Consider the following 24,750-nt stretch of genomic DNA (forward strand, 5'->3'; position numbering starts at 1 on the left):
TAGCGTCACTCGACTGGCTAGCTCCACGTTGTTTGCGTCTTCTACAGCGAAAAAAAATAACGAATTTAACTCAGACTTTCTGCCGAAGATAATGAGCATAAACGTGAGAACGTTTCTTCCTCGTTGCCAGTTTTGTTATATAGCACACTGTATTACTTATACAACTGATATAAGGACAGGACATGAGACGGAAGTAGAAATTAACGTGGGCATTGTTTAATGCGTTTCACAGTAAGAACATTCCAAGCATTTCAGTGTAGGTAAGCAAGAGGGGTTACAGGTGCCCTAAACGGACATAACCAGAATATCAATACACAACACTATGAGACTCGAAATTGAGCTCAGGTGCATCCTGTTTCCATTGATCATCCTTGAGATGTTTGTACAACTTGATTGGAGTCCACCTGTGAGGTATGTATTAACCAAAAAAAGTGTTATTCTGTATATCACCCTTACCTGGTCACAACACAACTGATTGGCTCAAACGCATTAAGGAAAGAAATTCCACAAATGAACTTTTAACAAGGCACACCTGTTAATTGAAATGCATTCCAGGTGACTACCTGAGAGAATGCCAAAAGTGTGCAAAGCTGTCATCAAGGCAAAGGGTAGCTAATTTGGAGAATCTCAAATATAAAATATATTTTGATTTGTTTAACACTTTTTTAGTTACTACATGATTCCATGTGTTATTTCATAGTTTTGATGTCTTCACTATTATTTTACAATGTAGAAAATAGTAAAAATAAAGAAAAAAAACCTGGAATGAGGAAAAAACCTGTGTCCAAACTTTTGACTGGTACTGTATCTCTCAGACTTGGGAGTGTGGTGGAAATTCTACCTTTAACTAATAATGAGGCAAAATCAATCAAGGTATTACTTTTATTAAAAATGTATTATAATAAGGTGGCTGGTCGCCCCAGCCACGCAGGTGAGAAGGAGTGAGAGCCTCCTGTACAAAGATTACAGGAGCTTTTATATAGTCAAGCTACCCCATGCAAGCATCTGCAAAACATGTGACCCTATGTATGTATGTGTGTGTGAGGGGAGATAACTGGGTGAAAAGGTTGCCTCAGTCTGTCGCAACTGAGTGAGGACAACAGGGGCCAGAATGACAGGAAGTCACTCCAGACATACTTCCTCTAACAGTTGCTCAACGGATCCCCCAAGTTGGGCAAGCAAGCGCCTTTTACTTTCCGCCCAGATGATGTATGGCCATACTCGTCTCACACACACACACACACACACACACACAAAACATGAATCTTTCCCCCAGAAACAGGCTCCAAACAAACAGAACAACAGCTCTATCACTGGTGTGCAGAATATAACACTTTGCCCTGTCTCCAGTTAAGCTAAGAGGAACCAGTTCATTTCTGTCTTTGGCTGAGCGCCTGGACATCATGGGGTCATTCTACACACACAAACAATCAGAACAGGCCTCTTTTAATGCGCACACACACTTTCCTATCCTATATGAGTTTGTCATATAAACTAACTCAAACCCAATGCCTAGGCTTAAAGACATGTTTTAGTACACAAGCATTAGTAAGGTTTAACTTCAAAATGCCCTCACATTCCCCCCTTAAAAAAACAAGTTTCTTATAAAACCTTCAGTTAAACCCTTCCAGCGTTAAAAAAAAACAAAAATTAACAATAAAATGAAAAGAATAAAAGATAAAAACCCCTTCTGGTGTTAGGCACTGCCATACATGGTAAATAACCTCCTTTGGGTTACTGAGTTTAATCCCTTTTTCTGCCATCAGCACAGTCTTCTTCACATCAAATAATATGTAGGAAATGACCATTGACTCTGGGACCACGTCTTCCCTTTAAAACACCATCTGCAGTTACCCCTCTTAAGACAATGTTTACAAATCAGATCAATTTGGGCACTGCTCAAGATTTGGATCAATATCATAAAACATTTATTTTAGTAATAGATATAGGTTGTTGGATTCTGGGTAAACTTTTAACATGGCTATACTAGAGACATGATAGATCAGAAGTAATACTATAGTATCTGAGGGGTGATAGTGGTTGTGGTTGTTACATCAGAGTTAATGGTTATCTGTAGGAGACAGATGGCTTTGGAATGTGCTGGCTGGACGGGAGGAAGTCACAGGAGTGCTATAGGTGATACAGGTGAAGAGCTTTGGATTAGACATCAAGGTGGTTGAGGTCAGGTCAGGTCACCTTAAGGGAGACAGAACGGTTTATTACTCTATCACTTCGTCTTCCTGTCGAACCATAAAATATGTAAGGATTGGAGAGAAGGTGGAGTGTCTAAATTGGAGTATATATATATATATATATACACACACACACACACACGTACACACACTTGTGGTGGTGGAAACATGTGATGACTGAATGAAGCTGTAGCGACCCTTTGGGAAGAATTAAACTTGGTTAAGCGTCAAGTTATTTACTCTGAAAATAAGAACCTAACAAGGTCAAATAGATTAGGATCAGTTTCACTCTCAGGATCAGAGTTCACCCTCTCCATTCACCAGGGCATGCTGAGAATAGTGTCAACAACTTTAGTACACAACTTCTTTACCCATGTCACAATTAGCATAACATCAATTGAAACAATCAATCCATAATACATTAATTGCTTCACTCATACAGTTATCAACATACTAAGAACATACTCAAATCAATTTGCCAGTTTTTTTTAAAAATCATTCAGTTTCCAAATCATAATCAAAACCCAATTAATTATCCAACCCAAAATTAAAATGAAATATGCTTCAGTGATTCACATTTGTCCCAGTACTTTAAGTTAAAAACCCTCAATTTAGCACACATTGACACTGGGAGAATGTAATTTATATTAACATACAGTATAATTACCCATAATTATAGTATTCACTTTCTGATCATGGTTATAATCACAGATCAGTATCCCAATGCATTCTTAATCTAAATGACTATACATTTAGCAGTGTGTAGACCTCTACAATCAACTTGATACCCCAAATTAAAGACAAGCCTAAATCAATTCTGGGCACAGTGGACCAACCCCCCCTTCAGGCACTCAATCTTCTGGCGTCTCTTCATAGCCTTCTTCAGAAATCTTCATAGTTCAAGTGGATGGCCCATGTAACATCCCAATTTCAATGTCTCACCTGGGCCGCCCCCACCTTTACCACCCATTTATATCTTGACCATTTGCCAACCAGCATACCAGCAACATGAGAGAAGTTTTGGAACGGATCTCTCTCCATGCGTACTCCACGCGTACTCCACGTGTCCCACTCCTGAGAGAAAAAGCATGAGAGAAAAGCAATTGATAGCTTTGATAGGATGCTGTACAATGGTAGCTGGCTCGGACTCAGGTCTCGCGGTAGATGTGGTTTGGACAGGGCCGGATTGAACGCCTTTGTCGCTCTTCTTCAGCTGGTTAGAGGGGGTTTTGAGGTTCCCACCGTTCTCGTGGTCAAATTATCCCCTCCATGCATTAAGAAACCGGCCGTAGTCACCCTCACGATAACCTCGAGAGGACAGATCAGAACAACAGTTTAGTTCAGTTCACTTCTGATTCAGGAAATCCAGACAAGCATCGACTATGACAAATTACTTTTACTAATTATTTTTAATACAAATCTCTAAAACACATGTCAAAGAGAATAACAACACATTCAGTTGAATTTTCTTTCTCCAAAATGGCTTATACTCCCAATCACACTGTCAACTTCATCGCAGTGTCACAGGATCAGAAAGTTAGACCTCTAACCCATCAGGAGAATCCCAGCAATCCAGCAGACCCAATCTGGTGAGATTTGTATCGAAACAGAACAGAACTCCTTCAAGTATTACTCGATACACTCCTATATATCACCGTTCCCCCATTTTGACTCACAATGTGAGTAACGTGTAAAAAACACACAAAAACACTACTGCTTAAAAATAAAACCATTTCAAATGACAAAATCAAATTAGAATCACTACCCATAATAACTCCATAAAGGAAAAACAAATTGTAGCCATACAGTCATAGGAAAATAGACTGAATACAGCCTACCTTTGAATAAAGGCAACGCCCTCTCCTTCTTCCCGTTGGTCCGAATCACAAATAGGGGTATGAACCATAAACTTCATCATAATGATACACATCTTCCTTTTGCGTGAACACTCACTACAGGGAGAACTACAAGAAATACACATGGCACAAAGTGACAGACTTATCTCAGATGGTTAACGGAAGCATTCTGCCAATCTGATCTTTAAGTGAGAAAATTGTACTCGGGGAAACTGCTCCTTATATCTAAGGAAGAAGGTCTTCAATCTACTCTATCATAAAGGGCTAGCCTCTAGTGAGTGTACTGTAAATTAGGCAGAGAATGATGAGTGAGTGGTATGCCATATTGCCATGAGTTGAGTAAATTTAACTTAGTATTTCATCGTGCACAGCACATTAAAAGGAGTCTGTGGCACAGCCGTATCCTGAAGTTCACCTTACATAGCTTATATAAACATCCTGGTATCACAGGTTCACTCAGTATTTTCATAACATTGGCTACTCCTGCAATCTTATAAGAAGCAATTACCAGAGGAGATAACTTGAATAATGTGGAACTTCAAACTGTAGGGGAGATATGGCTGGAAAAACAGGTGATGGAGACAGACATAATATCCTCCCTTATCCCTATGCTCTCCCCACGCTGGCAAGGTCACTCCAGCGTTCCAAGTGCAGAAAACACCTGTTTCCAAAGGGTCAGTTGTGAAAGGGAAGAGAGGACCTATGTGTGGAATCTGAAGGCTGATGCCGTACCAAACACTCACAGCCGGAGCCCCAGGGATAGATGGGAAAAGCAGTTATGCTCCATTAAAACTCCATGCTCTTGATAGCCACTCAGGGGCCTGTCTTTCTCTCCGAGGAAAGATGGCAATCAGAGAAGTTGACTGCAGGTGCTCCATCAACTCCTTTCCTACCACATGGCCTCTAGCCTGGGTTGGGTAGGCTACCAGTACCTGACTGCAAAAACAGTCAACAAGTACAGAAAACTTATTTTGATCACTCTTGTTGCTGAGAATTTCCCTGCACTGCAGAGAATGCAGATGAGCTTCGCAATTTACATAGATTCACAAAAAATATTAATAGTATTGCACTTTTAATGTAACCTAGTTTTGCCCAGCTAACTAATGGTCTAACCACCGATCAAGTAACATTATGGACTAAACATTCAAATCTTGTAGATGCAGCATTATTTTGCTGTGACAATATAGGTCAAATTAAGATCCTACACCTGTACAGAAGCACTTTTGTCTCATGATTTGTGGTTTAAGTTAGTTTTTGTAGAACCGCACTGTGCTTTCTATCTTCTCATAGTTATACGAGAAAAATCACATGATCATTAAGGCTACGCTTTTACATTATCTCCATCAGAGATCCATTCCTCTTACTGAAACATGGTGTAGTACTTTGAGTTTTAAATGAAAATATGAGATAGTTACAAAACTGAAATGGTTGTTATATGGTAGGCCTAGTTTAAATGTACATTCAAAACCTTTCCAATAACAGTAGATGTCTAAATGTGTGCTGTGTTAATTAACACAGGTCAAGCAAGGTTTCCATAAAGGAGTCTTAAACACTCCCACTGGGCACACAGTGGTTGAATCAACGTTGTTTCCACGTCATTTCAATGAAATAACGCTGAACCAACTTGGAATAGACATTGAACTGACATCTGTGCCCAGTGACTTCTGGGAGAGGATGATGTTATTCTCCGCTCCTCCTTACAGCAGGAAGTTTTACTCTACCTGGTGGCATACTGGTTTCAGACATAGACTCTATATTGAGGAAGCAGGGAGGATATAAGATTCAGTCATTTTTCAAATCCTCAGAAAAAGTTCACAATTATTATTCGAGTTTAGTAGAGAAGTTGGAATGTTTTATTAAAAGTACCAAAATCCTTACATTAGTTATATTACAACGTGTAAATGTAAACCACGAGAACTTTGCATTGTACACACTGCAAAACACACAATAATCATAGATGGCGCCGACAGACATGGCAGCTCTGCTTCTGGCGCCAAAGCAACTTCGCAGTATTTCTTTTGGTGTTATTTCTGTCATAAAAAAAACTCAAAAAAATACAAGCATTTCGCTGCACCCACAATAACATCTGATAAATATGTGTGAGACCAATTAAATTTGATTTATACAGAAGGTAACGTTTCACAGTTCCAATATTAGTGAATAAAGGTTGACTGCCACCTAGTGGTCAAAAACAAGCTATGCCAAAAGACAGAGGACCCTCTCCATTTTGCCTGTAATCAACATGGTAAAAGTTCTTAATGCCATACAGACAAAATAAAAATGAATGATGTACGAATTCACAGTACAGTTAAATAAGATTTCCACTTAAGCATACAGGCTGTGGAAAAATGAGTCAACAACATTAAGTTCCAACTGTCATATTTACAAGTGTGATATCCCCATTGTTAGCTTTGGCGGTGTTCTTTTTGTCCTTAAGAATCTTGGACATGAGCTTCTCATAGAACCATTGAATATCCTGTGTGTCCTCCGGCCACTGCAGGTAATCCCTCTTCCGGGCAAAGGTCCTAATGCCTTCATGTTTCATCAGTCTGTAATGGAGGACATTCCCCACAACCACCATGATGAGAACATCTCTGAGCTCCTCCAGCATCCTGCTCTGAGCGAGGGTAAAGGCCTCTAGGCACCAGCCGTCCTTGAGGAACTCTTTAGACACGATACAAACTGTCTTCCTGCTCCCCCATATGGCGTCCCTGATATTGAACAGGTGATCTTCACCTGGGATGAAGTCTCTGACCTCGAAGCAGCAGCGGAGGACGTTTCGCTCTGCGAACTGAGAGTCTAGTCTGTTCAACAGGGCGGTTTCTACCCACTTGTAGTCGTTGTTGCTGAGGCATAAGTAAGCGTCGTACCGAGGCCCACCAGCAGAAAGATCCCTCCTAGGGCCCTCAAGGATCCTGGCGGTCACCTTTTTGTAAACTTTGAAGAGGAATCCACGGAGACGAGCGAAAACGATTGTTCCGACCATGATCAGGATGATGAGCGCTGTGCAGCCGATGAAGAGCGAGAGCCTCAGCTCCTGAACCAGCCTCTCGTCATCCTCCTCACACGATATGACTGAGCTGTAATTCCACAGGCTGATGCCATGGAGATCTGAAGGATACTCACAGCTGAATTCATTCACGCCAGGGTCTGGAAAAGTCACGTTAGTCCCTTTCAGCCACGTCAGAAAGTCCTCCAGACCGCAGTCACAGTGGAATTGATTCCTATACAGGTTAATCCAGCTGAGAGAATGGAAAGTCGCTGGGTCAGGAGAGGCCAGGAAATTGTAAGAGAGGTCAACTGTTTTGAGACTCTCTGGGAAAATGTCTGCTTTGAGGTATGTGAGTGAGTTGAAGTGAAGATCCATCTCTTCCAGAGAGATGAGGCCTTTAAATATACCATCTGGGAGAGCCTGCAGGGAGTTAAAGCTTAAATCCAGACTTAAAAGCTTGCCAAGATTTTCAAATACATGCATACATTCTCCCCATTTCACTCAACTTTGTACATAAATCCAATGACATTGTGACATTTTTTGTTGATTTCACGTTGAAGTCACGTTAGTTGACAACTCAACCAAATGTATAACAAATTAAGTTTTGAAGCTCTACAGTTTTAGTTTACAATTACATTGTTTGCAAACAATTGAGTTAAACAAGCTTACATGTTGGGTTATGATAGGGTTAGTTAGACATAAGCTCGTGAGGCATGTATTCATTATATTTTTCAAGAATCAGAAAATGGATGTTGGCCTACCTATCCCAGATTCCCCCTTTTAAATGTACTTCTCTAGAGGCTGCAATTCTGGGACATTTTATAAAGTTGCCATCCAAAGAACTGTGAGGTGTTAATAGACTCCAAGATGACAGCAATTGTTCAAGTCTGGTGCGTCAATGCGTAAAGTTGTCTTTGCAATGTAACCATTCACGTCTATAATTTACGGTCTAATTTGTTATAGTCGACATACGACCCCCAAAACAATAGTCTGGGTACCAGTCTTTTTAGCGAACATTCCACAATTGACACTTGTGTTGGCACAGGAGTAGTAAGGAGTGGAACGTTATCTAAAAGTTCTGGTAATGGCTGAACTGAGACTGCAACCAGGCTACCATTTTTCTCTTCTTCTGATATCTATCAACTATTGGACGACACAATAATGCAATTATTAAAGTAGGCCTAAACAGTAGGTTAAAGGTAAAAGTTGTAACTTACCTGAAGTCATGCGCGCGCTGATAACCCAAATATGCGTCGAGCTAGTGAGTATGTTTATGGGATAGGTTACACCCCTCTCAGATAAATCAAGCACTGAGCGAGTTCGTTTAGCATGGCCCGGTGCCCCGTGTAGGTGGAGATTTCATTTTACGACCAATGAACGAATCCCTCTACTGTTTTTCATAAATTCTTTCCCATGAACGGGGAGGATCTAACTGCTGACATCATCTCTCAGGCCTCCCCCGCTATACTGCCACCTACTGATGGGAATAGTTTATAGACATCATCTCTCAGGCCCATAATCTCTCAGGCCCCTCTCCAACACCAGGGACCTCATTTATAAACGTTGTTTAGGCACAAAATCTTCCCCCAAAACATGCGTGCGCTGGTTTTCACGCAAAATTTGGAGTTTGTAAAAACTGAACTTGATGTGAGAATGTGCTTATCCTCCCACAATCTTTCGACCATGCATATGCACAGTTTCTACTGGTTCAACTATTGCATTGCAAGAAGGCAAACGTAGCCTATTAGTAGCCTTGTGCAAATGGGGAATATATGATGCCACTTATTCATAACAAAAGAACAGGTAGCTAAATATAATAACAAGACCCAATCATTTGCAGTTAGCGAGAAGAGCAAAAGTCTATTTATTTTATGGTTGTATTTAAAAAATAATTTGAAATAGACATCTATTTCCTATGATGTATTTCATTTCCATCATCATTGCAGAATAAATTCCTCACCTTTACTGACTGTGATGGTTTCATATTAGCTAAATAACCTACAACAAATTAGGAAGACCATTCGTCCCATCTCTCATTTAATTGGACCCACTTCACAGTAGTAAATTGATAAGCTATTTCAAGTATTTTGCTCTATTTGACCCAATCCGAAGCGCAGTTAATGGTAGAACAGATGGTTCACCTTTTCCATTGACGTTTGAAGGCTACGTCTGAATACTATAATGTCACATTTCTCGAGTAGATAATATTTCATTTATAAACATAGATAAATATAATACATACAGTGAATTCCGAAAGTATTCAGACCCCTTCCCTTTTTCCACATTTTGTTACGTTACAGCCTTATTCTAAAATGGATTAAGTTATTTTTCCCCCCTCATCAATCTACACACAATATCCCATAATGATAAAGCAGCAGACAGGTTTTTAGAAATGTTTTCAAAGTAATAAAAATTAAAAACAGAAATACCTTATTTACATAAGTATTCAGACCCTTTGCTATGTGTTGTATAGCACACTGTATTACTTATACAACTAATATAAGGACAGGACATGAGACGTATAAATTAACGTGGGCATTGTTTAATGCGTTTCACAGGAAGAACATTCCAAGCATTTCAATGTAGGTAAGCAAGGGGGGGTTACAGGTGCCCTAAAGGGACAAAACTAGAATATCAATACCCAACATATTCCTCCCCCTTCACTTTTGATGGCTCATAAGGAAAAAGTAAATATTCACTGTTTTGCCTATTGTTTTCTTTTTAACAGAAATTCTCTGAATGTAAATAAATGAACTTTTCAGAATAACCTTTTATGAACTAGGGAAAGAGGGTAGACTGCCTCAGTTCCCAGACTTAACCCTGGGGTGTATTCTGCCCCAATGTCGGAGGTTAGTCTGAACTAAATAGTCAACCTGTCAGGGGGTCGTCTTTCTCTTGCAGGGTAATGACGACGTACAGGTGAGTCTACAGTCACATTGTCTCTGAGTCTGAGTGGTGATGGTGTATGCCCAGACTGGGGTGCAACAGTACCCTGAGTAGGCACTCTGGCTGGTTCAGGTGAGTCTGGAGCACGTTCCACATTTGTATGTTGCTGCAGTGGATGTTCAGGCTCGTAGTCATGGTAGGTCTCCAGTAGCTGATCTTGGTTTGTCACTTGACAGGAGTCATCTCTGAGGTTGGTTCCTGGCAACAGTTGATCCACATGTTTCCTCCAGATGATGTTTTCCGGTATGTGAACTGTGTAGGGCACAGGCCCTGTTTGTGCAACCACTGTGGCTGTTATCCACTTTGGACCTTTGCAGTAGTTCCGAGCAAGAACTCTCTCTCCAACTATGAAGCTTCTGTCTTTTGCTTTGCTCCGTCTCTCTGCCTGTGCTCTCAGTTGTGTCTGTACAACCTGTTTAGTCTTTGGAGGTCTCAGGAGGTCGAGTCGCATGCGAAGCTGTCTGTGTTTCTGTAGGTTAACAGGAAGGTGTTTTAGGCGCATATTGAGGGAGCCCTTACCTTGTGATGTTTTTAAAGCTTGCGTCATCGTTTCGACAAACCGCTCAGCAAGGCCGGGTGATACGGTGCTGACTTGATGTGCTGAATTCCATTTGCTTCCATGAATGACCGGAACTCTTCAGACACCAGTTGGGGGCCATTATCGCTAACGAGTTGCATTGGCAAGCCAAAGTGACTGAAGATTGACCGTAGCTCTTCGATGGTTCTCTCCGCTGAGGTGCTCTTCATCAATGTGACCTCAGGCCATTTGCTGTGTGCGTCAACTACAACTAAGAACATACGATCCTCCAGTGGGCCTGCATAATCTATGTGGACATGCTGCCAAGGCTCCACTGGGAAGTCCCATGGGTGTAGTGGCGCTACACTCATCTTTTGACAAGCAGAACATGACTTGACCTTGTCATCGATAGCTGCGTCAAACCTGGCCACCAAAAGTAGCTGCGTGCAATCTCCTTCATTCGCACCATGCCACAGTGCCCTGAATGGAGCTCTTCAAGCACCTGCCTTCTCAGCGGCGGTATGATGACTCGAAAACCGCATAGCAAGCATCCAAACTGAACTGTGAGCTCATTTCCTCACTAGGTAAGGTTGTAGACTGTCTGACATCTCTCCTTTTCCACGAGTGACAATATCCACGACCTCAGACATCACTGGATCAGTGTGGGTGAACTTTTTCACTTGGACAAATGTAAATGGAGCGTTCGTCACTTCCTTGAAGTAGAAGATTTCAGCCTGGGAGTGCTCAGTGTGTGCAACAGGTAAGGAAAGCCTTGAGAGGCCGTCTGCATTGCAGTGCTGCTCAGACTTTCTGTACTTGATATCGTACTGGTGAGCAGATAACAATAATGCCCATCGCTGCATGCGGCTGGCTGCATGCGGCTGGCTGCAAGCGACGGAATGCTGGTGTGGGGACCAAAGATGGAGGTGAGGGTTCTATGGTTCGTCAGCAGTGTGAATCGTTGGCCAAACAGAAACTGATGAAATGTCTTAACTCCAAGCATAATGGCGAGTGCTTCACTCTCTATCTGTGCATAATTGCTCTCGGTTTTACGTAAGGTCCGTGATGCGAAAGCAATTGGCCTTTCTTCACCTGATGGAATGATGTGTGAGACAACCGCACCAACGCCGTAAGGCGATGCATCACATGCCAACTGTAATGGCAAGTTGGGGTTGAAGTGGGTTAGGGCCTCTGACTGAGCTAAGGCTGTTTTCACTTTCTTGAAGGCCTCCTCACATCTGTCTGTCCACTTCCACTGTTGGGTTTTGTTCAAAAGTTCATGCAGTGGCTTTAACAAGTTAGCTAGGTTTGGCACAAACTTTGAGTAGAATGTCAGTTGTCCTAAGAATGATCTCAGCTGACTCACATTCTGTGGGGATGGAGCTTCCACAACGGCCTTCACCTTCGATGGCGCCATGTGGAGCCCCGAACTGTCGATGACGTGGCCCAGGTACTCAACAGAGGATCAGAAAAACTCGCATTTGTCCTTCCGGACCCTCAGACCGTACTCCTCCAAACTCTGTAGTGTAGCGTTCAGGTTTCTCAGGTGCTCCTGCTCATCTTTGCCGGTGATGAGTAGATCATCGAGGTAACATTGGACCCCAGTGAGCCCGCTCAGTATCTGGTCCATAGCTCTCTAAAACAAGGCCGGAGCTGAGGTGATTCCAAAAGGAAGCCTCCGGTACCTGCACAGTCCTTTGTGAGTCACTATGGTCAACAGTTCTTGTGACTCTTGGTCCACATGCATCTGTAGATAGACTTATGTCAGGCCTATCTTACTGAATTTTTGTCATCCAGCTAAACCAGAGAAGAGGTTGTCAATGAGGGGTAGTGGATATTTTTCAGCAGTCAAGACTGGGTTAATTGTGACTTTGAAATCACCACAGAGTCTGAGTGATCAATCTTTTTTTATGACTGCAACAACAGGTGTAGCCCATTCACTAACATTCACTGGATACAATACTCCACTCTCCGCTAGTCTGTTTAGCTCAATTTCAACTTTTGGTTTTATGGCGTATGGGACGGGTCTAGCTTTGAAGCTTTTTGGCTTGCTGTCTGGTTTCAAGGTCAGTTTAACTGTTATGTCCTTCATACTGCCAAGTTCTCCTTTGAACACATCCGTGTTTACTCAATATTCCTTGTAGGTTTGTGTCCTCTTTTGCAACCATGTGAATTTCCTGCCAGTTTAGTTTGATCTTTTCCAGCCATGTGCGTCCTAGCAATGCTGGATGGTTGCCTTTCACAATGTAGAGTGGTAGCTTTACCTTCTATTTGTTGAGCTCCACTGTAACAATCACGCTTCCGCTCACTGGAACAATCTCACCGGTGTATGTTTTCAGCGTCATCTTTGTGGGCTGTAGTGTGAGGTGATGTAGTTTCTCCTTGTATACAGCCTCAGACAGCAAAGATATGGCTGCTCCAGTGTCCACTTGCATCCGTACTGCATTTCCATCCAGTAGCGGTGTCACCCAGTATCCGTGTCCATTGTCTGAAATGGACAAAACATGCAAAGATTCTTCCCCTTCAGACAGGGTATCACTTTGTTCATTCTCTGTGTGCTCCATTTTATGAACTTTCTTTTTGTACCCCCTGAAGTCGCTTTTCCTTTGTTCAGTACTTTTGTTTGATTGTGTCTTTTTGTTTTTACATGCACGTTCGATGTGACCCTTTTTTCCACAACTTCTGCAGTCTAAGTCTTTGCACCAACACTCCTCTGCTTGGTGACCTGGTTTCCCACAGCGATAGCATGGCTTCCCACCTACTACCTTGTTGTTTAACTCCGTAGACACCTTATGCACTTGGGTCGATGCACTTAGCTGTTGTGCGTCTTTATTTGCCATTTCCATTGACGTACTCACTTCTATTGCTCTCTGCAATGTTAAGTTCCTCTCAGTCAAAAGGCGTTTCTGAATTGCCTCGCTGCGCATGCCACACACTAACCTATCACGTATAGTGTCACGCGGTGATCGCCCAAATTCACAGTGTTCAGATATCTGTTTCAATACAGCCACAAACTGTGAGATTGATTCCCCCTCTTGATTTCTCTTATGAAACCTGAATCTCTGCGATTATCAGTGGTTTGGGAGAATAATGTCCTTTTAAGGTAGCCACAATTTCATCATATAATTTATCACCAGGATTTTCAGGCATTACTAGGCTGCGCAGTAGATTGATTGTTTTTCCTCCCATAACAGTCAAAAATGTTGGCACGACTTCTGCTTTAATTCCATTTGCCAACACAATGTACTCAAAACGTTCTGTGTAAGAACTCCATTGTTCCACAGATTCATCAAATGTTCCTATATTTTCAACCAATGCAGACATTTTTGGTTTATTTTTCTTTCTCACACTTTTCAGACGGTCCCTTACTCCCAGACCCATTTTTTTTTTTTTTTAACTCAAGCGGACTTCACTTTCTCCCGCAGCGAAACTCTTCCTATCCCTCGAGGGTCTCGTTGCTGTGACATCAAAAGCTAGCTAGCGTCACTCGACTGGCTAGCTCCACGTTGTTTGCGTCTTCTACAGCGAAAAAAAATAACGAATTTAACTCAGACTTTCTGCCGAAGATAATGAGCATAAACGTGAGAACGTTTCTTCCTCGTTGCCAGTTTTGTTATATAGCACACTGTATTACTTATACAACTGATATAAGGACAGGACATGAGACGGAAGTAGAAATTAACGTGGGCATTGTTTAATGCGTTTCACAGTAAGAACATTCCAAGCATTTCAGTGTAGGTAAGCAAGAGGGGTTACAGGTGCCCTAAACGGACATAACCAGAATATCAATACACAACACTATGAGACTCGAAATTGAACTCAGGTGCATCCTGTTTCCATTGATCATCCTTGAGATGTTTGTACAACTTGATTGGAGTCCACCTGTGAGGTATGTATTAACCAAAAAAAGTGTTATTCTGTATATCACCCTTACCTGGTCACAACACAACTGATTGGCTCAAACGCATTAAGGAAAGAAATTCCACAAATGAACTTTTAACAAGGCACACCTGTTAATTGAAATGCATTCCAGGTGACTACCTGAGAGAATGCCAAAAGTGTGCAAAGCTGTCATCAAGGCAAAGGGTAGCTAATTTGGAGAATCTCAAATATAAAATATATTTTGATTTGTTTAACACTTTTTTAGTTACTACATGATTCCATGTGTTATTTCATAGTTTTGATGTCTTCACTATTATTTTACAATGTAGAAAATAGTAAAAATAAAGAAAAAAAACCTGGAATGAGGAAAAAACCTGTGTCCAAACTTTTGACTGGTACTGTATCTCTCAGACTTGGGAGTGTGGTGGAAATTCTACCTTTAACTAATAATGAGGCAAAATCAATCAAGGTATTACTTTTATTAAAAATGTATTATAATAAGGTGGCTGGTCGCCCCAGCCACGCAGGTGAGAAGGAGTGAGAGCCTCCTGTACAAAGATTACAGGAGCTTTTATATAGTCAAGCTACCCCATGCAAGCATCTGCAAAACATGTGACCCTATGTATGTATGTGTGTGTGAGGGGAGATAACTGGGTGAAAAGGTTGCCTCAGTCTGTCGCAACTGAGTGAGGACAACAGGGGCCAGAATGACAGGAAGTCACTCCAGACATACTTCCTCTAACAGTTGCTCAACGGATCCCCCAAGTTGGGCAAGCAAGCGCCTTTTACTTTCCGCCCAGATGATGTATGGCCATACTCGTCTCACACACACACACACACACACACACACAAAACATGAATCTTTCCCCCAGAAACAGGCTCCAAACAAACAGAACAACAGCTCTATCACTGGTGTGCAGAATATAACACTTTGCCCTGTCTCCAGTTAAGCTAAGAGGAACCAGTTCATTTCTGTCTTTGGCTGAGCGCCTGGACATCATGGGGTCATTCTACACACACAAACAATCAGAACAGGCCTCTTTTAATGCGCACACACACTTTCCTATCCTATATGAGTTTGTCATATAAACTAACTCAAACCCAATGCCTAGGCTTAAAGACATGTTTTAGTACACAAGCATTAGTAAGGTTTAACTTCAAAATGCCCTCACATTCCCCCCTTAAAAAAACAAGTTTCTTATAAAACCTTCAGTTAAACCCTTCCAGCGTTAAAAAAAAACAAAAATTAACAATAAAATGAAAAGAATAAAAGATAAAAACCCCTTCTGGTGTTAGGCACTGCCATACATGGTAAATAACCTCCTTTGGGTTACTGAGTTTAATCCCTTTTTCTGCCATCAGCACAGTCTTCTTCACATCAAATAATATGTAGGAAATGACCATTGACTCTGGGACCACGTCTTCCCTTTAAAACACCATCTGCAGTTACCCCTCTTAAGACAATGTTTACAAATCAGATCAATTTGGGCACTGCTCAAGATTTGGATCAATATCATAAAACATTTATTTTAGTAATAGATATAGGTTGTTGGATTCTGGGTAAACTTTTAACATGGCTATACTAGAGACATGATAGATCAGAAGTAATACTATAGTATCTGAGGGGTGATAGTGGTTGTGGTTGTTACATCAGAGTTAATGGTTATCTGTAGGAGACAGATGGCTTTGGAATGTGCTGGCTGGACGGGAGGAAGTCACAGGAGTGCTATAGGTGATACAGGTGAAGAGCTTTGGATTAGACATCAAGGTGGTTGAGGTCAGGTCAGGTCACCTTAAGGGAGACAGAACGGTTTATTACTCTATCACTTCGTCTTCCTGTCGAACCATAAAATATGTAAGGATTGGAGAGAAGGTGGAGTGTCTAAATTGGAGTATATATATATATATATATACACACACACACACACACGTACACACACTTGTGGTGGTGGAAACATGTGATGACTGAATGAAGCTGTAGCGACCCTTTGGGAAGAATTAAACTTGGTTAAGCGTCAAGTTATTTACTCTGAAAATAAGAACCTAACAAGGTCAAATAGATTAGGATCAGTTTCACTCTCAGGATCAGAGTTCACCCTCTCCATTCACCAGGGCATGCTGAGAATAGTGTCAACAACTTTAGTACACAACTTCTTTACCCATGTCACAATTAGCATAACATCAATTGAAACAATCAATCCATAATACATTAATTGCTTCACTCATACAGTTATCAACATACTAAGAACATACTCAAATCAATTTGCCAGTTTTTTTTAAAAATCATTCAGTTTCCAAATCATAATCAAAACCCAATTAATTATCCAACCCAAAATTAAAATGAAATATGCTTCAGTGATTCACATTTGTCCCAGTACTTTAAGTTAAAAACCCTCAATTTAGCACACATTGACACTGGGAGAATGTAATTTATATTAACATACAGTATAATTACCCATAATTATAGTATTCACTTTCTGATCATGGTTATAATCACAGATCAGTATCCCAATGCATTCTTAATCTAAATGACTATACATTTAGCAGTGTGTAGACCTCTACAATCAACTTGATACCCCAAATTAAAGACAAGCCTAAATCAATTCTGGGCACAGTGGACCAACCCCCCCTTCAGGCACTCAATCTTCTGGCGTCTCTTCATAGCCTTCTTCAGAAATCTTCATAGTTCAAGTGGATGGCCCATGTAACATCCCAATTTCAATGTCTCACCTGGGCCGCCCCCACCTTTACCACCCATTTATATCTTGACCATTTGCCAACCAGCATACCAGCAACATGAGAGAAGTTTTGGAACGGATCTCTCTCCATGCGTACTCCACGCGTACTCCACGTGTCCCACTCCTGAGAGAAAAAGCATGAGAGAAAAGCAATTGATAGCTTTGATAGGATGCTGTACAATGGTAGCTGGCTCGGACTCAGGTCTCGCGGTAGATGTGGTTTGGACAGGGCCGGATTGAACGCCTTTGTCGCTCTTCTTCAGCTGGTTAGAGGGGGTTTTGAGGTTCCCACCGTTCTCGTGGTCAAATTATCCCCTCCATGCATTAAGAAACCGGCCGTAGTCACCCTCACGATAACCTCGAGAGGACAGATCAGAACAACAGTTTAGTTCAGTTCACTTCTGATTCAGGAAATCCAGACAAGCATCGACTATGACAAATTACTTTTACTAATTATTTTTAATACAAATCTCTAAAACACATGTCAAAGAGAATAACAACACATTCAGTTGAATTTTCTTTCTCCAAAATGGCTTATACTCCCAATCACACTGTCAACTTCATCGCAGTGTCACAGGATCAGAAAGTTAGACCTCTAACCCATCAGGAGAATCCCAGCAATCCAGCAGACCCAATCTGGTGAGATTTGTATCGAAACAGAACAGAACTCCTTCAAGTATTACTCGATACACTCCTATATATCACCGTTCCCCCATTTTGACTCACAATGTGAGTAACGTGTAAAAAACACACAAAAACACTACTGCTTAAAAATAAAACCATTTCAAATGACAAAATCAAATTAGAATCACTACCCATAATAACTCCATAAAGGAAAAACAAATTGTAGCCATACAGTCATAGGAAAATAGACTGAATACAGCCTACCTTTGAATAAAGGCAACGCCCTCTCCTTCTTCCCGTTGGTCCGAATCACAAATAGGGGTATGAACCATAAACTTCATCATAATGATACACATCTTCCTTTTGCGTGAACACTCACTACAGGGAGAACTACAAGAAATACACATGGCACAAAGTGACAGACTTATCTCAGATGGTTAACGGAAGCATTCTGCCAATCTGATCTTTAAGTGAGAAAATTGTACTCGGGGAAACTGCTCCTTATATCTAAGGAAGAAGGTCTTCAATCTACTCTATCATAAAGGGCTAGCCTCTAGTGAGTGTACTGTAAATTAGGCAGAGAATGATGAGTGAGTGGTATGCCATATTGCCATGAGTTGAGTAAATTTAACTTAGTATTTCATCGTGCACAGCACATTAAAAGGAGTCTGTGGCACAGCCGTATCCTGAAGTTCACCTTACATAGCTTATATAAACATCCTGGTATCACAGGTTCACTCAGTATTTTCATAACATTGGCTACTCCTGCAATCTTATAAGAAGCAATTACCAGAGGAGATAACTTGAATAATGTGGAACTTCAAACTGTAGGGGAGATATGGCTGGAAAAACAGGTGATGGAGACAGACATAATATCCTCCCTTATCCCTATGCTCTCCCCACGCTGGCAAGGTCACTCCAGCGTTCCAAGTGCAGAAAACACCTGTTTCCAAAGGGTCAGTTGTGAAATAGGTCCTCTCTTCCCTGTGTGGAATCTGAAGGCTGATGCCGTACCAAACACTCACAGCCGGAGCCCCAGGGATAGATGGGAAAAGCAGTTATGCTCCATTAAAACTCCATGCTCTTGATAGCCACTCAGGGGCCTGTCTTTCTCTCCGAGGAAAGATGGCAATCAGAGAAGTTGACTGCAGGTGCTCCATCAACTCCTTTCCTACCACATGGCCTCTAGCCTGGGTTGGGTAGGCTACCAGTACCTGACTGCAAAAACAGTCAACAAGTACAGAAAACTTATTTTGATCACTCTTGTTGCTGAGAATTTCCCTGCACTGCAGAGAATGCAGATGAGCTTCGCAATTTACATAGATTCACAAAAAATATTAATAGTATTGCACTTTTAATGTAACCTAGTTTTGCCCAGCTAACTAATGGTCTAACCACCGATCAAGTAACATTATGGACTAAACATTCAAATCTTGTAGATGCAGCATTATTTTGCTGTGACAATATAGGTCAAATTAAGATCCTACACCTGTACAGAAGCACTTTTGTCTCATGATTTGTGGTTTAAGTTAGTTTTTGTAGAACCGCACTGTGCTTTCTATCTTCTCATAGTTATACGAGAAAAATCACATGATCATTAAGGCTACGCTTTTACATTATCTCCATCAGAGATCCATTCCTCTTACTGAAACATGGTGTAGTACTTTGAGTTTTAAATGAAAATATGAGATAGTTACAAAACTGAAATGGTTGTTATATGGTAGGCCTAGTTTAAATGTACATTCAAAACCTTTCCAATAACAGTAGATGTCTAAATGTGTGCTGTGTTAATTAACACAGGTCAAGCAAGGTTTCCATAAAGGAGTCTTAAACACTCCCACTGGGCACACAGTGGTTGAATCAACGTTGTTTCCACGTCATTTCAATGAAATAACGCTGAACCAACTTGGAATAGACATTGAACTGACATCTGTGCCCAGTGACTTCTGGGAGAGGATGATGTTATTCTCCGCTCCTCCTTACAGCAGGAAGTTTTACTCTACCTGGTGGCATACTGGTTTCAGACATAGACTCTATATTGAGGAAGCAGGGAGGATATAAGATTCAGTCATTTTTCAAATCCTCAGAAAAAGTTCACAATTATTATTCGAGTTTAGTAGAGAAGTTGGAATGTTTTATTAAAAGTACCAAAATCCTTACATTAGTTATATTACAACGTGTAAATGTAAACCACGAGAACTTTGCATTGTACACACTGCAAAACACACAATAATCATAGATGGCGCCGACAGACATGGCAGCTCTGCTTCTGGCGCCAAAGCAACTTCGCAGTATTTCTTTTGGTGTTATTTCTGTCATAAAAAAAACTCAAAAAAATACAAGCATTTCGCTGCACCCACAATAACATCTGATAAATATGTGTGAGACCAATTAAATTTGATTTATACAGAAGGTAACGTTTCACAGTTCCAATATTAGTGAATAAAGGTTGACTGCCACCTAGTGGTCAAAAACAAGCTATGCCAAAAGACAGAGGACCCTCTCCATTTTGCCTGTAATCAACATGGTAAAAGTTCTTAATGCCATACAGACAAAATAAAAATGAATGATGTACGAATTCACAGTACAGTTAAATAAGATTTCCACTTAAGCATACAGGCTGTGGAAAAATGAGTCAACAACATTAAGTTCCAACTGTCATATTTACAAGTGTGATATCCCCATTGTTAGCTTTGGCGGTGTTCTTTTTGTCCTTAAGAATCTTGGACATGAGCTTCTCATAGAACCATTGAATATCCTGTGTGTCCTCCGGCCACTGCAGGTAATCCCTCTTCCGGGCAAAGGTCCTAATGCCTTCATGTTTCATCAGTCTGTAATGGAGGACATTCCCCACAACCACCATGATGAGAACATCTCTGAGCTCCTCCAGCATCCTGCTCTGAGCGAGGGTAAAGGCCTCTAGGCACCAGCCGTCCTTGAGGAACTCTTTAGACACGATACAAACTGTCTTCCTGCTCCCCCATATGGCGTCCCTGATATTGAACAGGTGATCTTCACCTGGGATGAAGTCTCTGACCTCGAAGCAGCAGCGGAGGACGTTTCGCTCTGCGAACTGAGAGTCTAGTCTGTTCAACAGGGCGGTTTCTACCCACTTGTAGTCGTTGTTGCTGAGGCATAAGTAAGCGTCGTACCGAGGCCCACCAGCAGAAAGATCCCTCCTAGGGCCCTCAAGGATCCTGGCGGTCACCTTTTTGTAAACTTTGAAGAGGAATCCACGGAGACGAGCGAAAACGATTGTTCCGACCATGATCAGGATGATGAGCGCTGTGCAGCCGATGAAGAGCGAGAGCCTCAGCTCCTGAACCAGCCTCTCGTCATCCTCCTCACACGATATGACTGAGCTGTAATTCCACAGGCTGATGCCATGGAGATCTGAAGGATACTCACAGCTGAATTCATTCACGCCAGGGTCTGGAAAAGTCACGTTAGTCCCTTTCAGCCACGTCAGAAAGTCCTCCAGACCGCAGTCACAGTGGAATTGATTCCTATACAGGTTAATCCAGCTGAGAGAATGGAAAGTCGCTGGGTCAGGAGAGGCCAGGAAATTGTAAGAGAGGTCAACTGTTTTGAGACTCTCTGGGAAAATGTCTGCTTTGAGGTATGTGAGTGAGTTGAAGTGAAGATCCATCTCTTCCAGAGAGATGAGGCCTTTAAATATACCATCTGGGAGAGCCTGCAGGGAGTTAAAGCTTAAATCCAGACTTAAAAGCTTGCCAAGATTTTCAAATACATGCATACATTCTCCCCATTTCACTCAACTTTGTACATAAATCCAATGACATTGTGACATTTTTTGTTGATTTCACGTTGAAGTCACGTTAGTTGACAACTCAACCAAATGTATAACAAATTAAGTTTTGAAGCTCTACAGTTTTAGTTTACAATTACATTGTTTGCAAACAATTGAGTTAAACAAGCTTACATGTTGGGTTATGATAGGGTTAGTTAGACATAAGCTCGTGAGGCATGTATTCATTATATTTTTCAAGAATCAGAAAATGGATGTTGGCCTACCTATCCCAGATTCCCCCTTTTAAATGTACTTCTCTAGAGGCTGCAATTCTGGGACATTTTATAAAGTTGCCATCCAAAGAACTGTGAGGTGTTAATAGACTCCAAGATGACAGCAATTGTTCAAGTCTGGTGCGTCAATGCGTAAAGTTGTCTTTGCAATGTAACCATTCACGTCTATAATTTACGGTCTAATTTGTTATAGTCGACATACGACCCCCAAAACAATAGTCTGGGTACCAGTCTTTTTAGCGAACATTCCACAATTGACACTTGTGTTGGCACAGGAGTAGTAAGGAGTGGAACGTTATCTAAAAGTTCTGGTAATGGCTGAACTGAGACTGCAACCAGGCTACCATTTTTCTCTTCTTCTGATATCTATCAACTATTGGACGACACAATAATGCAATTATTAAAGTAGGCCTAAACAGTAGGTTAAAGGTAAAAGTTGTAACTTACCTGAAGTCATGCGCGCGCTGATAACCCAAATATGCGTCGAGCTAGTGAGTATGTTTATGGGATAGGTTACACCCCTCTCAGATAAATCAAGCACTGAGCGAGTTCGTTTAGCATGGCCCGGTGCCCCGTGTAGGTGGAGATTTCATTTTACGACCAATGAACGAATCCCTCTACTGTTTTTCATAAATTCTTTCCCATGAACGGGGAGGATCTAACTGCTGACATCATCTCTCAGGCCTCCCCCGCTATACTGCCACCTACTGATGGGAATAGTTTATAGACATCATCTCTCAGGCCCATAATCTCTCAGGCCCCTCTCCAACACCAGGGACCTCATTTATAAACGTTGTTTAGGCACAAAATCTTCCCCCAAAACATGCGTGCGCTGGTTTTCACGCAAAATTTGGAGTTTGTAAAAACTGAACTTGATGTGAGAATGTGCTTATCCTCCCACAATCTTTCGACCATGCATATGCACAGTTTCTACTGGTTCAACTATTGCATTGCAAGAAGGCAAACGTAGCCTATTAGTAGCCTTGTGCAAATGGGGAATATATGATGCCACTTATTCATAACAAAAGAACAGGTAGCTAAATATAATAACAAGACCCAATCATTTGCAGTTAGCGAGAAGAGCAAAAGTCTATTTATTTTATGGTTGTATTTAAAAAATAATTTGAAATAGACATCTATTTCCTATGATGTATTTCATTTCCATCATCATTGCAGAATAAATTCCTCACCTTTACTGACTGTGATGGTTTCATATTAGCTAAATAACCTACAACAAATTAGGAAGACCATTCGTCCCATCTCTCATTTAATTGGACCCACTTCACAGTAGTAAATTGATAAGCTATTTCAAGTATTTTGCTCTATTTGACCCAATCCGAAGCGCAGTTAATGGTAGAACAGATGGTTCACCTTTTCCATTGACGTTTGAAGGCTATGTCTGAATACTATAATGTCACATTTCTCGAGTAGATAATATTTCATTTATAAACATAGATAAATATAATACATAATTTTGGCCCGCTACCAAAACCTGCGGGCTCTCCTTCACTGCAGACGAGGTGAGTAAAACATTTAAACATGTTAACCCTCGCAAGGCTGCAGGCCCAGACGGCATTCCCAGCCGTGTCCTCAGAGCATGCGCAGACCAGCTGGCTGGTGTGTTTAAGGACATATTCAATCAATCCTAACCCAGTCTGTTGTTCCCACATGCTTCAAGAGGGCCACCATTGTTCCTGTTCCCAAGAAAGCTAAGGTAACTGAGCTAAACGACTACCGCCCCGTAGCACTCACTTCCGTCATCATGAAGTGCTTTGAGAGACTAGTCAAGGACAATATCACCTCCACCCTACTTGACACCCTAGACCCACTCCAATTTGCTTACCGACCCAATAGGTCCACAGACGACGCAATCGCAACCACACTGCACACTGCCCTAACCCATCTGGACAAGAGGAATACCTATGTGAGAATGCTGTTCATCGACTACAGCTCAGCATTTAACACCATAGTACACTCCAAACTCGTCATCAAGCTCGAGACCCTGGGTCTCGACCCCGCCCTGTGCAACTGGGTCCTGGACGTCCTGACGGGCCGCCCCCAGGTGGTGAGGGTAGGTAACAACATCTCCACCCCGCTGATCCTCAACACTGGGGCCCCACAAGGGTGCGTTCTGAGCCCTCTCCTGTACTCCCTGTTCACCCACGACTGCGTGGCCATGCACGCCTCCAACTCAATCATCAAGTTTGCGGACGACACTACAGTGGTAGGCTTGATTACCAACAACGACGAGACGGCCTACAGGGAGGAGGTGAGGGCCCTCGGAGTGTGGTGTCAGGAAAATAACCTCACACTCAACGTCAACAAAACAAAGGAGATGATTGTGGACTTCAGGAAACAGCAGAGGGAGCACCCCCCTATCCATATCGACGGGACAGTAGTGGAGAAGGTGGAAAGTTTTAAGTTCCTCGGTGTACACATCACGGACAAACTGAATTGGTCCACCCACACAGACAGCGTTGTGAAGAAGGCGCAGCAGCGCCTCTTCAACCTCAGGAGGCTGCAGAAATTCGGCTTGTCACCAAAAGCACTCACAAACTTCTACAGATGCACAATCGAGAGCATCCTGTCGGGCTGTATCACCGCCTGGTACGGCAACTGCTCCGCCCACAACCGTAAGGCTCTCCAGAGGGTAGTGAGGTCTGCACAACGCATCAGCGGGGGCAAACTACCTGCCCTCCAGGACACCTACACCACCCGATGTCACAGGAAGGCCATAAAGATCATCAAGGACAACAACCACCCGAGCCACTGCCTGTTCACCCCGCTATCATCCAGAAGGCGAGGTCAGTACAGGTGCATCAAAGCAGGGACCGAGAGACTGAAAAACAGCTTCTATCTCAAGGCCATCAGACTGTTAAACAGCCACCACTAACATTTAGTGACCGCTGCCAACATACTGACTCAACTCCAGCCACTTTAATAATGGGAATTGATGGAA

The 24,750-nt window shown here is 42.0% G+C and overlaps 2 protein-coding genes and 2 long non-coding RNA genes across 4 annotated transcripts; all 4 read right to left on the minus strand.

Moving 5' to 3' along the window:
- Positions 1 to 868: 868 nt before the first annotated feature.
- On the minus strand, positions 869 to 8,437 carry LOC120024198. Its single transcript, XR_005472811.1, has 2 exons — positions 8,258 to 8,437; positions 869 to 3,500 (listed from the first exon to the last, which is right to left on the minus strand). It is a non-coding gene; the product is annotated as an uncharacterized LOC120024198 (long non-coding RNA).
- LOC120024196 (toll-like receptor 5) lies at positions 5,879 to 7,553 on the minus strand. The gene has a single exon (XM_038968383.1). It carries the CDS (start codon positions 7,521 to 7,523, stop codon positions 6,411 to 6,413), a length of 1,113 nt encoding a protein of 370 aa, XP_038824311.1. The 5' UTR covers positions 7,524 to 7,553; the 3' UTR covers positions 5,879 to 6,410.
- A 6,412-nt stretch (positions 8,438 to 14,849) lies between the features above and the next one.
- LOC120024585 lies at positions 14,850 to 22,418 on the minus strand. The gene is made up of 2 exons (XR_005472873.1): positions 22,239 to 22,418; positions 14,850 to 17,481 (listed from the first exon to the last, which is right to left on the minus strand). It is a non-coding gene; the product is annotated as an uncharacterized LOC120024585 (long non-coding RNA).
- Positions 19,860 to 21,529, minus strand: LOC120024581 (toll-like receptor 5). The gene has a single exon (XM_038968869.1). It carries the CDS (start codon positions 21,502 to 21,504, stop codon positions 20,392 to 20,394), a length of 1,113 nt encoding a protein of 370 aa, XP_038824797.1. The 5' UTR covers positions 21,505 to 21,529; the 3' UTR covers positions 19,860 to 20,391.
- Positions 22,419 to 24,750: the final 2,332 nt, after the last annotated feature.

This window comes from Salvelinus namaycush, chromosome 29 (genome assembly GCF_016432855.1).
Source record: "Salvelinus namaycush isolate Seneca chromosome 29, SaNama_1.0, whole genome shotgun sequence".
Lineage (NCBI taxonomy): Eukaryota > Metazoa > Chordata > Actinopteri > Salmoniformes > Salmonidae > Salvelinus > Salvelinus namaycush.